Raw genomic sequence first — 12,781 nt, forward strand, 5'->3', positions numbered from 1 at the left:
TTCATAGATCGTGGACCACTTATCCAAGCTCAATAATGTCATGGCTAACAGGACTGCGGTAAGGTTTAGGTTTTAAACGAAGCTTTAGCCTCTAGGCTATAAAAATAAAGGATACTAATAAATATATAACTATAGGTAAAATACTTATTACCTATATAATTACTTAAAATTTTATTTTTAATTAAAAAGTTAAATAATTTAATAATTAATTTTAAAAATATATAAATAAGTACTATTACTTATTTATAAAGATAATTAACTTAAAGTATATAAAATATATATAAGGTAAGCTATTTATTAGAAGTAAGTTTATTAACTTAAGATAATACTCTTAAGATGACTTTTACTGTAACTATATGATAGATAATTGGTAAGCAGTGGCTAACAGGACAATGCTTAGGCTAAACTCTGTATCACAGAATTGCAAGGCTAGTCAATATCGCCTGATGCATCTTGGACGTATATCCCAAGGATCGTTCGGAGTTAAGGGTTACTGGTAAGAGTGATATGATTCCATTCGTTCTATAATTGTGTTATTATAAGAGAGTGGTAGATTCTCCTGTCAATGTCTTTCCCTTCCGCACGAACTACCAGTTACTCATCAGCGCTCTAAACACATTCTCTTCCTTACAGATTCTCCTCTTCTTACCTCCATCAACTGTCAACATGGCGGATGGATTTATGGCTCCTCCCCCTAAAGGTCCCCTCAACCGTTACCGACCCTTATCTCCCAATGCAGCTGTTCACGTCAGCCCGATCTGTCTGGGTACTAGCAACTTTGGAGATAACTGGTGAGAAGATACCGCCAATATCGTGAGGTTCGCGAACGAGTTAATACTGATGGTGACACTTCAGGGCGGGTCTCTTGGGTAGCTGCGACAAACCCACCACTGAAGGCATTTTAGACTACTTCTATGAGCAGGGAGGCAACTTTCTTGATACTGCCAACCAATATCAGGATGGCTAGTCTGAAGATTCGGTCGGTGACTGGATGAAAAAGCGCGGCGTGCGAGACCAGATGGGTAAGCCAGATCTGTTGCGTGTATCGGATTTTACACTGACATATCCAGTGATCGCTACCAAGTACTCACTGAGTGACCGCGGCCGATTCGCCAGCAGTGAGATTACTGCCAACACTACCGGTAATAACGCCAAGACCCTGCGAGTCTGTGTCGAACGTAGCTTGAAGGGTCTCCAGACGGACTACATCGACATTCTTTACGTCCACTACTGGGACTACCATACTTCTATCCCTGAAGTTATGCAGAGCTTCAATCAGCTTGTTGAAGCCCGCAAGGTTATTTACCTCGGCATCAGCGATGCGCCCGCCTGGGTCGTCAGCAAAGCCAATCAGTATGCCCGAGATCATGGCTCGCGGGGCATCGCCGTCTATCAAGGTCTCTGGTCCGCTGCCGTTCGCGACTTCGAGCGGGATATTATCCCTATGGCTCGAGAGGAGGGGATGGCGCTAGCGCCATGGGGAGCTCTCGGTCGCGGCAACTTCAAGACCGACGAGCAGCGCAGGAATGATCCTGGGAGGAATGCATCTGTTGGCGTGACCGTACAAAATGAGATTGCGATTGGCAAAGCCCTTGCTGCTATTACCGAGAGGAAGGGTATGATTCCTACAAGCCTTGCACTCGCCTACGTTATGAAGAAATATCCATACACGTTCCCGGTTATTGGCGGTCGTAAGATTGAGCACCTCAAGGGCAACATTGAGGCTCTCAAGCTTGACCTTAGCAAGGAGGATATTAAGGAGATTGAGGCGGCGATTCCTTTTGACCCTGGCTTTCCTCATACCTGGCTTTACATGGGCGCTCAGCCAGATCATCCAGCCGACATCTGGATGATGGGAATAGCTGGACACTTTGATCATGTCCCACTGCCGGAATCTATTGGGCCTTACTAGGTTCTCTCTGCTGGAATAAGCTCACAGCCACAAATCTCAACTCTATTGGGCCTTACAAGGAGTAGCTAGCTGATCTAGATATGGATTTATGTTGCGAGGAGGCCCAAAGAAGAGACGATAGCAACATTTGAAGTCGACGCTTAATTACCTGTCTAAATCAATCTGTGCCAGTCTGTCCTGTCATTGAACACGTCTCAAACTAAAATTTCTGCAAGTGACAAACCGTCGTGGCCTTGCTCTGTTCGGGGTCATGTTGAGCCGCCTTCGGAGACTTTTATCACAGAAGTAGGGCGATCCATCGTATAAGTAAAATACTAAGCTTTGGCTTTGACATACTGGGATGTTCGCGGCAGGGATTATGCGCGGTAACTTTCCTATTTAACTCTATAACGGACAGCTATTCTACATGGCAAAAACTTAAAAGCAGTACATACATCAGATCATCTTTATTGCCGGGGCCTCGGGGTCTTCATCGAACCCGACCCGGCGACGTCGAACGTGTCTCCGGGCATACCTAAGCAAGTTTGATCTCCTTAGCCTCTCCAGTCTTGATATCGAAGAGAAACCCACGAGTCGTACTCTTGAGTTCGTCCCTAATAACCTCATTCTTACGAAGCCACTCGAGATCACCCCTAACACTATCCGCCATGCTGTAATCAGCCATTAGCAACTGAGAATTCATTGCATCTAGACTTCAACGCTTACTCAGTATTGGCGCCCCAGTCAATCTTGTCAATCTCCTCCCCATGACTCTCACCAACTCGCGCTTTGATAGTGTCACGCATCCACTCGTTGGTGAACATGGTTGAGCCACAATCGGTATGATGAACAATAACAAGCTCGTCGATCACGAATCGGGTATCTAGAAGAAGAATGTCGCGGACGGCGAAGCGGATGTTTCCGCCCGCGTTACGCGAGACCATTACCACTGGATGTGATTAGTTCCTCAACGGTGATTATCTTGTGTTGTTCTTGCCTACTTTCACCTTCTGGGACTCCGAGATTGAAGTCAATGAACTTGTCGACGCTACATCGGGGATCAACGCAAGCAACTGTCATACCTCGTTAGTAAATATTCCGGAACGGAACAATCTAGTGCAAGGTCGCATACCGACGATAGTAAGACGAGGCTTGGTAACCTTGTTAACGTCGGCGATTGTTGGGAATGGTGCGAAACCCTGAGGACTATTATCTTGTCAGATGGCTTTAGGTAAGAATAGGATATCGCGAAAGACATACTCGTGGGCCGCAATCAGATCAGCAACGGTCTTGGACATCTTGATTGCTTGGAAAAGTGCCGAGGTAATTACTTCAGGTAATTGGCTTATGGTATTTTGTGAGATTAGAATGTCAATAATGATAAGAATAAAATTTCGAACAAGAGATCTGATCGCTGTTATATATCTCATACAAGACCACTTCTCTATCTTTTGCCAATAATACTGCAAAATGACCTGGCTCCTTAAGAACAGGCTGCAATAGCTTTTACAAATCGAAGTCTCCCTTGAGTGGTAATGACATCAGTAATCCGCTCGACAGAGGATGGTTGCAGTCGTTCTCCCCGAGAATACTCGGATACTCTTTTGTTCTTAATTCATTAGTGTTTCCATGATAAATCAAGAGGACGCAGGTTAACTAGTCCAGATTGATGCTAGTGGTTGATATTCGTAAGCATGAATATGTTCCGAACTGAGTCGGATATTAACTCAGCAAACCAACCGAGACAGGAGCCTCCTTATATGGAATACTATTGTTGCAAGCTGAAAGTCATGATTACTGAACATAAGCGGTAACTGAAGCTGTGACGCAGGTGGCTGTAAAAGCCTGTGGCTTTATTCGCTGCCACAACCGTGTTGCGACACGGCAACACTCACAATGTCACCCTACAGCATCTCTGATGTCGGTAATTATACATAACTCGCCCGAGCCAGCATGGAGAGCTTCTTGCGTTTTCTGTTTTCTTTGTCACATTTTGTCCTCTAATTCATTAGCAGCTTACTGATAATAACTGTAGCAGAAGTCGATTTATTACAATTTCTATTAAGCATTCTTTTATATAAGGCCATAGGCCAAACCAATATCAAAAACATCACCACAACTACATTAGAACCCAAACTATCAAACTACATTCTATAATATCTTTACGATTAACATTAACAATCATGGCATCACCAGCTATTAACCCATTCCCTTCTTTTCCCCTAACAGGAATACAATTTCCTACAACCCCCCTTGTATTATCCTCATACCAACATGCGAAAAAGTACGCGACCCCAGGTGTCTTGAACCACGTCCTCCGGAGTGCAGCTTTCTGCCTCCTTCTCCAGAAGAAAATCCCCAAGTTTGCTAAACTCGGTGCCTCCCTTGACATCGAACTCGTCGTCGTGAGCTGTCTTCTACACGACCTCGCTTGGTCCAAGACGAAGGAGCTCGTCACGAACACGAGACGATTCGAGGTTGATAGTGCGAACCTCTCTCGCGAGTTCATCAACGCAACGTCTGAGAAGGACGGTGACTGGGAAGAAGGTTCTCGTCGTATGCAGATCGCCTGGGATGCCATTGCACTTCATACAATGGAGACCATCGCACCGTGGAAAGAACCCGAAGTCGCGCTTGTTCACTTTGGTGTCCATGGGGACCTTCTTGGACCAAACTTGCACCTCCTCGGTCTGCCGGAGGACCTGCCTAACTTGGAGGGCGTGATAACCGAAGAAGAGTTTAAAGAGATTTCTAATGCATTTCCGCGTATGCATTTTGCAGATGAGTTCAAGGAGATCTTTTGTGGCTTGTGCAGGGATAGAGGTCGTTATTCTTTTGATAGCAATGTGGAGAAGTATGGATTAGAGTGGGGATATGATGGGAAGGGTAATGGAGCCGAGGAGTTCAAGAAGTTGGTTGAAGATGCCCAGCGAGCCAAGAGCCTGTACAGCGTCATGAGTGCTATTGATAAGCTCTTGGATGAAGCTTAGCCAAGTAGCATAGTACTTCGCCTTTATCTATTTATGTTTTTTCCCATATTGCATTTACAACCGAATCTTTAAATGGAATAGATTCTTTCATATCAGATATAACTAGATCGCTTTTCCTTCTGCATACTCATCCTCATACAACCTAACCTTATCCCAAAAGTTCCTGTACCGCTCCACGGCACTATGTCCATCTTCCTTACCAACTCCTTCTAGCCATTCCTCATCAACTTCAGAGAGCAGGTAGCAATCTGCCTTGGCCCCAGCCTTTAATAGTATCTCGACGATATCCCAATATCCCTTGACTGCAGCCGCATTTAGTGCACTCTTATATTTTCCGCCGCGAAGGTTAACATCCGCGCCCTTCTCAAGCAGCATGTTAACACCTTCTGTCTTGCCTGTGTATGCTGCTGCCTGTAAAGCCGTACCAAACAGACCGCCTGTCTGATTGACATTGACGTCAGCGCAGTTGTCGAGTAGGTAGGCGAGGCCATGGGTGTTCAGGCGGTTTGGGTCATCTGTAGGCGCTAGGCATGCTGATTGCAATGGAAACCCGTGGAGACCGGCTCCGAGATTAACATCAGCGCCATTTTCGAAAAGAAGCAGGATCCTAGTTTCGACGTTACGTTTCGTATGCTCGAGTGCAGCCTGCAGAGCAGTACCGTGTTGACTATGGCAGTGATTCACATCAACACCGTTGTCGAGCAGTAGCTTCAATGTGTCGTAGGCTTGGTTGCCAATGTCTTGCATTGCAGCCGCAGCATGCCAGGCACTCCCAAACTGCCCGCTTTGAACATGGATATCGGCACCATGGTTTATCAGTAGGCGTGCCAGATCGTAGTTTTGTTTAGGGTAGTAATATTCATTTGCGCACGCCGCTTGGAGCGCTGTTCCATACCGTCCTCCTTCGATGTTAATCTCAGCACCGTAGGAAAGTAGCAAGCGGACTGGTCTGATGTTGCCTCCTGCGCAAGCGCCTTGTAGTGCCGTGCCATACATCCCTCCCTGCATGCTGACATCTGCGCCTCTCCTGAGTAGTAGTTCTTCCACACTTTCAGCGTCCGACTTGGGGGCCGGCGAACAAGCTGCGGCTTGTAGCGCGCTTCCGAATTTGCCACCTGGCGCATTGACATCGGCGCCACTATCGATCAGCTTTTGCACAATAAGTGCAGTTTCTTTAGGAAAAGAGGTAGGTACGGAAGTGACCGCTTGTAAGACACTGCCATACTCCCCGCCGTGTATATGCACGTCAGCACCTCTACTGAGTAGCATGTTAACCAATTCTGGTTCCGGCGTCGATCTCACACAGGCTGCATGTAAGGCTGTTCCATAGCAGCCTCCTTTCCAATTGATCTCCGCACCATTATTGAGAAGGACATCAACCACACCAGACTCGTAATCGGTTTGGTAACATGCCTTTTGAAGTGCGTTACCGTACTGCCCTCCCTGGACATTTGGGTCAACCCCAAGGCGCAGCAGGGCCGAAACTGCTTCTTTCCTCCGAGGCGCATAAGAGTAGCCACATGCCGCTTGGAGCGGGGTGCCCTCTCGCCCGTCGTCCAACTCAATGTCAGGGTTGCGCCTCACAACCAAGTCGAAAAAGCTACGCGTTCCCTCGCGGAGCCATACATTGATTGCCTCATTCAGAGCGCTCCCATGCTCAGCACACTTTCTGTTGATATCAACACCCTTGTCGAGAAGAAGCTCTAGAACTTGGGTGCATTCCGTGATACCATTTTTCTCATTTTTCTTATACGCTGCCATGAGACACGATATAGGACATCCTGCGACTGCATTGGCCCCGCGAGATAAAAGCATCCGAGATGCCATCGTCTGGAGCGACGACTAGGTATACTGTCGTGTTCGTAGCGGTAGAATGTGCCATGTAGACAGAACAAGGTGGTTTATTGCGGTGTATTGCCATTTCGTCTTTGTCGTACCAGCTGCGTTGATGCCATCGTGGCTGCTGACAATGGAACTCTACCCAAAGCTTCAAATCAGACATGCACTGCTATTCACTTGCTCAACTTACCATATATCTCCTGGCCATTAACAGGGTCAGATTTTACTTGGGATACAGCTGACCAATAGTTCGAGCGCCCAACGAGATCAAGCAAGAAGTTACTGTGGATGTCGTAGTCATTGAAGAGGCGACTGAGGAGAGCTTTTGAAACAGATGGCGTGTAATGAAATGTTGCGCAGGGGTTCGTCTCAAGTTTGATGCATCTGGACGAGCGAATTCAATCGTGTTAGAACAACAACAACATAAATATGATCATATCACTGGCGATATAACATACAAAGCCATGAGGGTCGGATAGTCGGTGCCTGGCTTAAGGGACTTGACTGGTCAGCACAAATGCGTGATATTTCACAGCAGATACATACATCAATTATCGCGTTGACTTGGGGATCGTCCTGGTCGATACGATAAGCTAGTGTATATGTCAGTAACCGGCAATTATTCAGTGTAGAGGCCTGGAAATACTTGGTTCGCTTTTGGGCCCCGAAACAGTTAACATGTTTACTCGAGAGTTTGGTAAGAAGTTTTCTTCTTTCTGGAGTACCTTTTGTACTTCTGATCGATAGGTGTTGAGTATTGGATGTAGCGATATATTGATAGCAGCTGGGTTCAGCTTGTGAGATTCAGAGGCTTCTTCATTTATCTGTTTGTCTGCTGAGATCGAAGCCATTGCCTGCATGTTAAAGACTTCCTCGACATGAATCTGCAATGGCCTTGTATGCTTAGAAGACATTTCTAATCTTGCTCTAATTACGTATTCTTGGCAAATAGTGAGGTGAATAATTAAGTTCTTTAGGAGGGCGTAAATAGTCTGGGACGAAAGGAATTTGATATCTGTAAGGGTACCTTCTTTTAAACTCACAATATAAAGAGAAAACTGCCCCGCCAAGTCAGCCTTATTCTGGGACGCATTAACCAGTTGTCACATATCAGGTAAGAGTGCATGTTAATGCATCTGTTAATATGTAATACGCTGTCTTATTTTCAACCTGTCAGGCGCTTATTCTAATTGTCTTATTGGATACCAATAAGTGGCGTTGAGGCAGAGAACCAGCTGTGTATGTCAAGCAATTACAATTCGATGTTTGGGCCTTAGGTAACAGTCTTATCAGTCAGCTGATGCGATGTAAATTCTTCTAATTGGGCCTACTTAGTATTGTGTAACGTCCTCTGCATTATCACAAGTGCAGCTTGGAATCGGATGAAGCACAAGCCATGTATCAAAATGCTACCCATTGTCCGTGTGACGAGTTTTACGTCTCTTCTTCCGCGTAAGCAAAGCACGGTGCAAAGCCTTATCTAGATTCCGATAGCGGAGGATGGTATCCTCTGCGGTAGCTATGCATACTGGTTAACTAAACCGAAAAAAAGTTCGTTACTGAAGTCCTGCCAAGTGCTTGATAGTCTGGCTCAAATGGTACCCAGTACTGAGCTGGCCGCATGGATGTCGGGTCATACCAAGCTTTAAGAAGTATCTGGCAATATGGAAAAGATTCATCTGTTTCGTATTTCGCGCTCTGCAATAGCCGTCTCGGCAGCGTAAGGAGGTAAATAACTTGCGTTTAGAATCCAATGAGATTAAGATGATGAAGCATATATTTTATATAGTCGGCCAACAAGCACATAAAATAGAGTATTGTAATGTGCCCTGTGGTAGAGGAGTAATGATAGATGTCTTGCTAAGAGACATGTCCCTAACTATCTGCAATCATCTTCTCAACTTCCAGTCCCTAATACATATCCGCCAACCACTTAGAAGCGAACAATTTCCATGCGCTTCTTAAGGCGGAAAGCAATAGCACGCTTTCTAGCAGTAGCAGACTGAGTGAAAGCACCAGATCCACCGAAAGGACCAGCAGCAGCGCCGTTGCGAACACGAACGATGCAAACGTTGTTGGCGCCTCCGACGGATCCTTCGCAGGTCATGCCCTGGGGCATCTGGACCTTGAGGGGGAAGTCGGTGTTGGTGGCGAGGGAGAGACCCTGGATGCCGATTCCAGGAACATCTTGGGTCACCTCTGCGGTCTGGAAGGCGTCGGGGTCGGTGCCGCCGGATGTAGCGTCGATTTCAGCTGTCATTGGACCGGCGCCGTCTTGGTTGATCTGAGGGAGTTAGTCAAGGCACTTAGATAGGGTGGATGGGACTTACCTGTCTGTAGGTCATGGTGACTTCGCCGTTGTCAGAGGCTGTAGGCAAGCCCTTGGTGGCTCCCTCTCCAGCAGAGGCGGCAACGCTGGTCTCCTCAGCTGTCTCAGTCTTCTCACCACCGCCTCCACGGCCACCACCAAAGAGACCGCCCAAGAGGTTACCCAACTGGCGCCTGCGGTTGTTGTTGTTGCCCTGGTTGTTACCCTTGGGCAAGTTGGACAAGTCATCCTCAACACCAGCAGCACTCTCAGTGCCGTTGTTGGTAGGAACATTATTAGCGTTTCCGCTACCCAAGAAGCTGGAGATCATGACGGAAGCATCAACAGGGCCATTGCCCTGGGTCCTGCCCAGAGCGCTGGCTTCTCCACTGCGGATCTCACGATCACGAATGATGGAGGTGTCGGCTTGAGAACCGCATCGGTTGCTTGAGCAATCGCGAGGAGTTCCATCAGCAACTGTTTCATGTTAGCGAATCCGTTTTATACTGTCAAATTTGTTGGCAACTTACTGCTGAGACCAGGCATGGTGACTCCATTAGCTCCCTCAACAGAAAGAACAACTCCATGAGCAGAAGCCACGGCAAAGAAGGCGGAGACGATAGCAAGAGAATGCATTTTGAAGGTTGTATAGATCAAAAAAATGATTATTAAAGTTTGTGATGCTGAAACTGAGCCGCCAGGGCTAACTTAGACTTTCTTAGAAAGGAAGTGAAGTGAAGAGAAGATGATTGAGATGCTGATGGTTTATTTTCCAAGATATCGAATGATCTGACTCTTATATACTGATTTTCGTCTCTGTGATCAGTTATCATGTTTGATGCTAAACTCTTCGGTTGTCGGCTCGTCATGGCCTCCCAGCGCTGATCATCAGCGATCATCAAATCGCATCAGGAGAAACCCCAACCTCAGCTTCAGGTCATCGTTTCCATTTGTCTCAACGCCTCTTACAGCCACATATTTTCCCTTCTCAGTCACTCACTTCACGCAGTCTCAAGTCTTGACCCATGTTTCAAAATTCTTGGTGTTTCATGTTTCGCTCAGACCCCCTCCAGATCTAGCTTTGCACGCAGAAAGACTTGACACGTGAAACTCTCGGCTCTAACGATTCTTGGCTTTTTTGGTGAATGCGATTGGTTTGTCAGGTTATTTCATCTTCTAAACACCAAGATGTTTGAACTCGTGATTCAACTCTTGTCGGCCGCCGCGTATTATTAATAGAGATGTACCCTGGGCCTAACGCGCTTTTAGGGAAGAGTTTTAATGGAATTGTTTGCGAGGGAATGTTCTTTTGATCGGCGCTAATAGGTTTGTGTTCTTGGTGATGAAACCGGAAACGAAGAGTACCAGGTAGGCGCAGCTTTCCCCGAACAAAAGGCCAAGGCCAAAGGAGAAGTATATTCGGCGAGGCCGAAGTGTTAATGTCCTCTATTTTCTTCTGGTAATTGCAGTAAATTTTTTGCTGATGTCAAGGTTACGCTGCTGGATTCTCTCCAGTTCTTAAAGACTGATGTGCTGTTTTTAGTAGATGTAAGCAGTGGTCAAGCGTTCTGTTTATGCAAACGCACTCAATAGTTTATAAACAATTCATGCGTTATTCTAATTTCTTGTACACAATTGAGTTTATTTCCTAGAAGCTCATCCATGTGCACTCAATCTTCTCGGCCGAGTGCCGAGCCGGCAGATCTCGGCATTCTCTCCACCAAAACCAAGTCAACTCCACTCAAGGAGTCTCACGATGCTGAAACAGCCACTTGGCGCCCCGTTTTGACAGCGTTTCACCGCCACTTTTTGGGCTTTGACACATTCAGCTTTTTAACTATTAAGTTAAGAATTAGACGCTTATAGTTTAACTCTGAAGAATATGCTGTTCCATCGACGTCAAAGCGCCACAACTGCTACCCCAAGCTTCAGAACGTTTGTTGTGTCATGTTCCTCTGTCGCGATGTCATTGACCTGTCGCAACTTTTGAGGGAGAGAGGGCTGTGCAGGAATGAAACGTCGCAGATGGGCTGTATCTTGCCCGGATTGGAAAGGCATGCGAGCTCGATTGGTGTTTGGAATCATTACCAACTTTGGATGGGGAAGATGTCCTATTAGTCAAGATACGCAGCGCGACAGAATGATTTCGATGCTCCCGTTGGAAGCCAAAGATCGGGTCGCACTCTCTGGAATGACACTCGGCCAAGGCTACAATTGACTTGTATCGATCACCTCATCCCCATACTTGCTGCTGCACTCAATTGGCCATTCCTACTTGTCCAAAAGTGCGAAATGTCTGTTTTTGAGAAAATATGTAATTGAATCCAGACTGAGAGTTCACCCAGCTGACTTGAATAGTATGTACACGAAACGTTCTCCTAGCTACGTAACGAGAATGGAAGAAAAAGGCGACTCGGCACTACCAGAATCCTCATCTATCACTGGTTGATAGGATTGTAGATAGGGTCGACACCCTGTGCGGTACCAATACGAGCCTCAAACCAGAATCGAAGTCTCTCGACCAAAACTCTATCCTTCATGAATCGCGCAAACTCGGTCGGGTTGGTAGCAGTCTCGTTGCGAAGAGGAGGGAAACCAGTTGGAGTGGCAACATCGCGACGGACAGACCAAAGTCCCATAGTAGACTGGAACTCCTCGCTGAGAATGTAGTTGTGAAGAAGCTTGGCTCCCTCGGGGTGAGGAGCGTCCTTGAGGATAGCGGCGGTCTGCGGCCAGGATACGTATTTTCCCTGCTTGGGATGGGCGAACTTTAGAGGCTTGGACTCACCGAAGCGTCCGCCGACGGCGAAGTATGCAGCCTCGGTGGCGTTCTCTGAGCGGATGATGTTGCCTGGGGTTGCTGTACCGCGGACCCAGCGAGGGTTCTGCTTGAGTAGGTCCTCGAACCAAGATGCGCCGTTCTGCTGCATACTACGTGCTCATTAGCACTGGTCAAGAGAAAGATGTACGGCGAACTTACATGAGATAAAAGGCATAGAGAACAGCGTCATCGTCGTTGGGGTAGGTCAGAGCAAGCTTGTTCTTGAATTCGGGCCGAAGGAAATCGGCATACTCGGTCGGCGCCTTGATGCCAGGCAGCTTGTCAGTGTTCCAGGCGTTAGCCCAGAACAAGACGTACACACCATACCAATACGCCGTGCTGTCCTTGAAAGCATGCTCGATCTGGTCAAAGCCCTTGGGGGCGTAGTTGAGCAGCGCGCCCTCCTGAGCCCAGCGGGGATAGTCGTGCAACGTCTGCAGGATCACGCTGTCGACGTAGACCGATTTTCCACCGGCGGCGAGCTGCTGATCTATTCTGGCGTCATGGTACTTGGACAGATCGACAGTGACGTTGAGCGTCATGCCGGGGAAGCGTTTCTCAAAGGCTTGTTTAAGACTGGCTCGCTGGTTGGGCGCATCTCCTCCGTGCCAGCAGGTAACAGTGCCTCCCTCTTTCAAGGCAGCTTTGTGGATCTCGTCGAGGCTTCTGGTTTCAACTTGTGCCTTCTCATTAAAGCCGAGGAGTTGATCATAGCCCATGGCGGAGCTTGCCAGGAAGGCGAGCGAAAACAAAGAGTGCTTCATATTGGGAATAGGAAACAGTGTTGCTGGCGAAGATGGTGCTCTTGGAGATTCACGAATTGATAGAGATGGGCTCTGGGTATTTATACGAGAAGCAGAATATACGAGATTTTGTATTTAGCCTAGGTACGTTACATAACTCAATCTGGCTCGGAAATACCGTGAGGGTGT

General features: G+C 47.1%; 6 protein-coding genes across 6 annotated transcripts; 2 read left to right on the forward strand and 4 right to left on the reverse strand.

The window, feature by feature from the left end:
- Positions 1-1,018: 1,018 nt before the first annotated feature.
- Positions 1,019-1,912, forward strand: FTJAE_346 (aldo keto reductase; the record flags this gene model as incomplete). Its single annotated transcript, XM_037349759.1, has 2 exons — positions 1,019-1,022; positions 1,071-1,912. The coding sequence occupies 2 exons, from the start codon at positions 1,019-1,021 to the stop codon at positions 1,910-1,912; spliced, it is 846 nt and encodes a 281-aa protein (XP_037212464.1).
- Positions 1,913-2,426: 514 nt separating this feature from the next.
- FTJAE_347 (carbonate dehydratase) lies at positions 2,427-3,189 on the reverse strand (the record flags this gene model as incomplete). Its single annotated transcript, XM_037349770.1, has 5 exons — positions 2,427-2,562; positions 2,618-2,840; positions 2,893-2,964; positions 3,024-3,097; positions 3,152-3,189. The coding sequence occupies 5 exons, from the start codon at positions 3,187-3,189 to the stop codon at positions 2,427-2,429; spliced, it is 543 nt and encodes a 180-aa protein (XP_037212465.1).
- An 885-nt stretch (positions 3,190-4,074) lies between these two features.
- On the forward strand, positions 4,075-4,881 carry FTJAE_348 (metal dependent phosphohydrolase; the record flags this gene model as incomplete). Its single annotated transcript, XM_037349781.1, has 1 exon — positions 4,075-4,881. The coding sequence occupies one exon, from the start codon at positions 4,075-4,077 to the stop codon at positions 4,879-4,881; it is 807 nt and encodes a 268-aa protein (XP_037212466.1).
- A 102-nt stretch (positions 4,882-4,983) lies between these two features.
- Positions 4,984-6,708, reverse strand: FTJAE_349 (ankyrin repeat; the record flags this gene model as incomplete). The annotated part of the gene is made up of 1 exon (XM_037349792.1): positions 4,984-6,708. One exon carries the CDS (start codon positions 6,706-6,708, stop codon positions 4,984-4,986), a length of 1,725 nt encoding a protein of 574 aa, XP_037212467.1.
- Positions 6,709-8,653: 1,945 nt separating this feature from the next.
- FTJAE_350 (gEgh 16) lies at positions 8,654-9,664 on the reverse strand (the record flags this gene model as incomplete). Its single annotated transcript, XM_037349804.1, has 3 exons — positions 8,654-9,004; positions 9,051-9,505; positions 9,559-9,664. 3 exons carry the CDS (start codon positions 9,662-9,664, stop codon positions 8,654-8,656), a joined length of 912 nt encoding a protein of 303 aa, XP_037212468.1.
- Positions 9,665-11,466: 1,802 nt separating this feature from the next.
- FTJAE_351 (abc-type fe3+ transport system) lies at positions 11,467-12,613 on the reverse strand (the record flags this gene model as incomplete). Its single annotated transcript, XM_037349815.1, has 2 exons — positions 11,467-11,959; positions 12,009-12,613. The coding sequence occupies 2 exons, from the start codon at positions 12,611-12,613 to the stop codon at positions 11,467-11,469; spliced, it is 1,098 nt and encodes a 365-aa protein (XP_037212469.1).
- Positions 12,614-12,781: the final 168 nt, after the last annotated feature.

Source organism: Fusarium tjaetaba (assembly GCF_013396195.1).
Source record: "Fusarium tjaetaba strain NRRL 66243 chromosome Unknown NRRL66243_c0000011, whole genome shotgun sequence".
NCBI lineage: Eukaryota > Fungi > Ascomycota > Sordariomycetes > Hypocreales > Nectriaceae > Fusarium > Fusarium tjaetaba.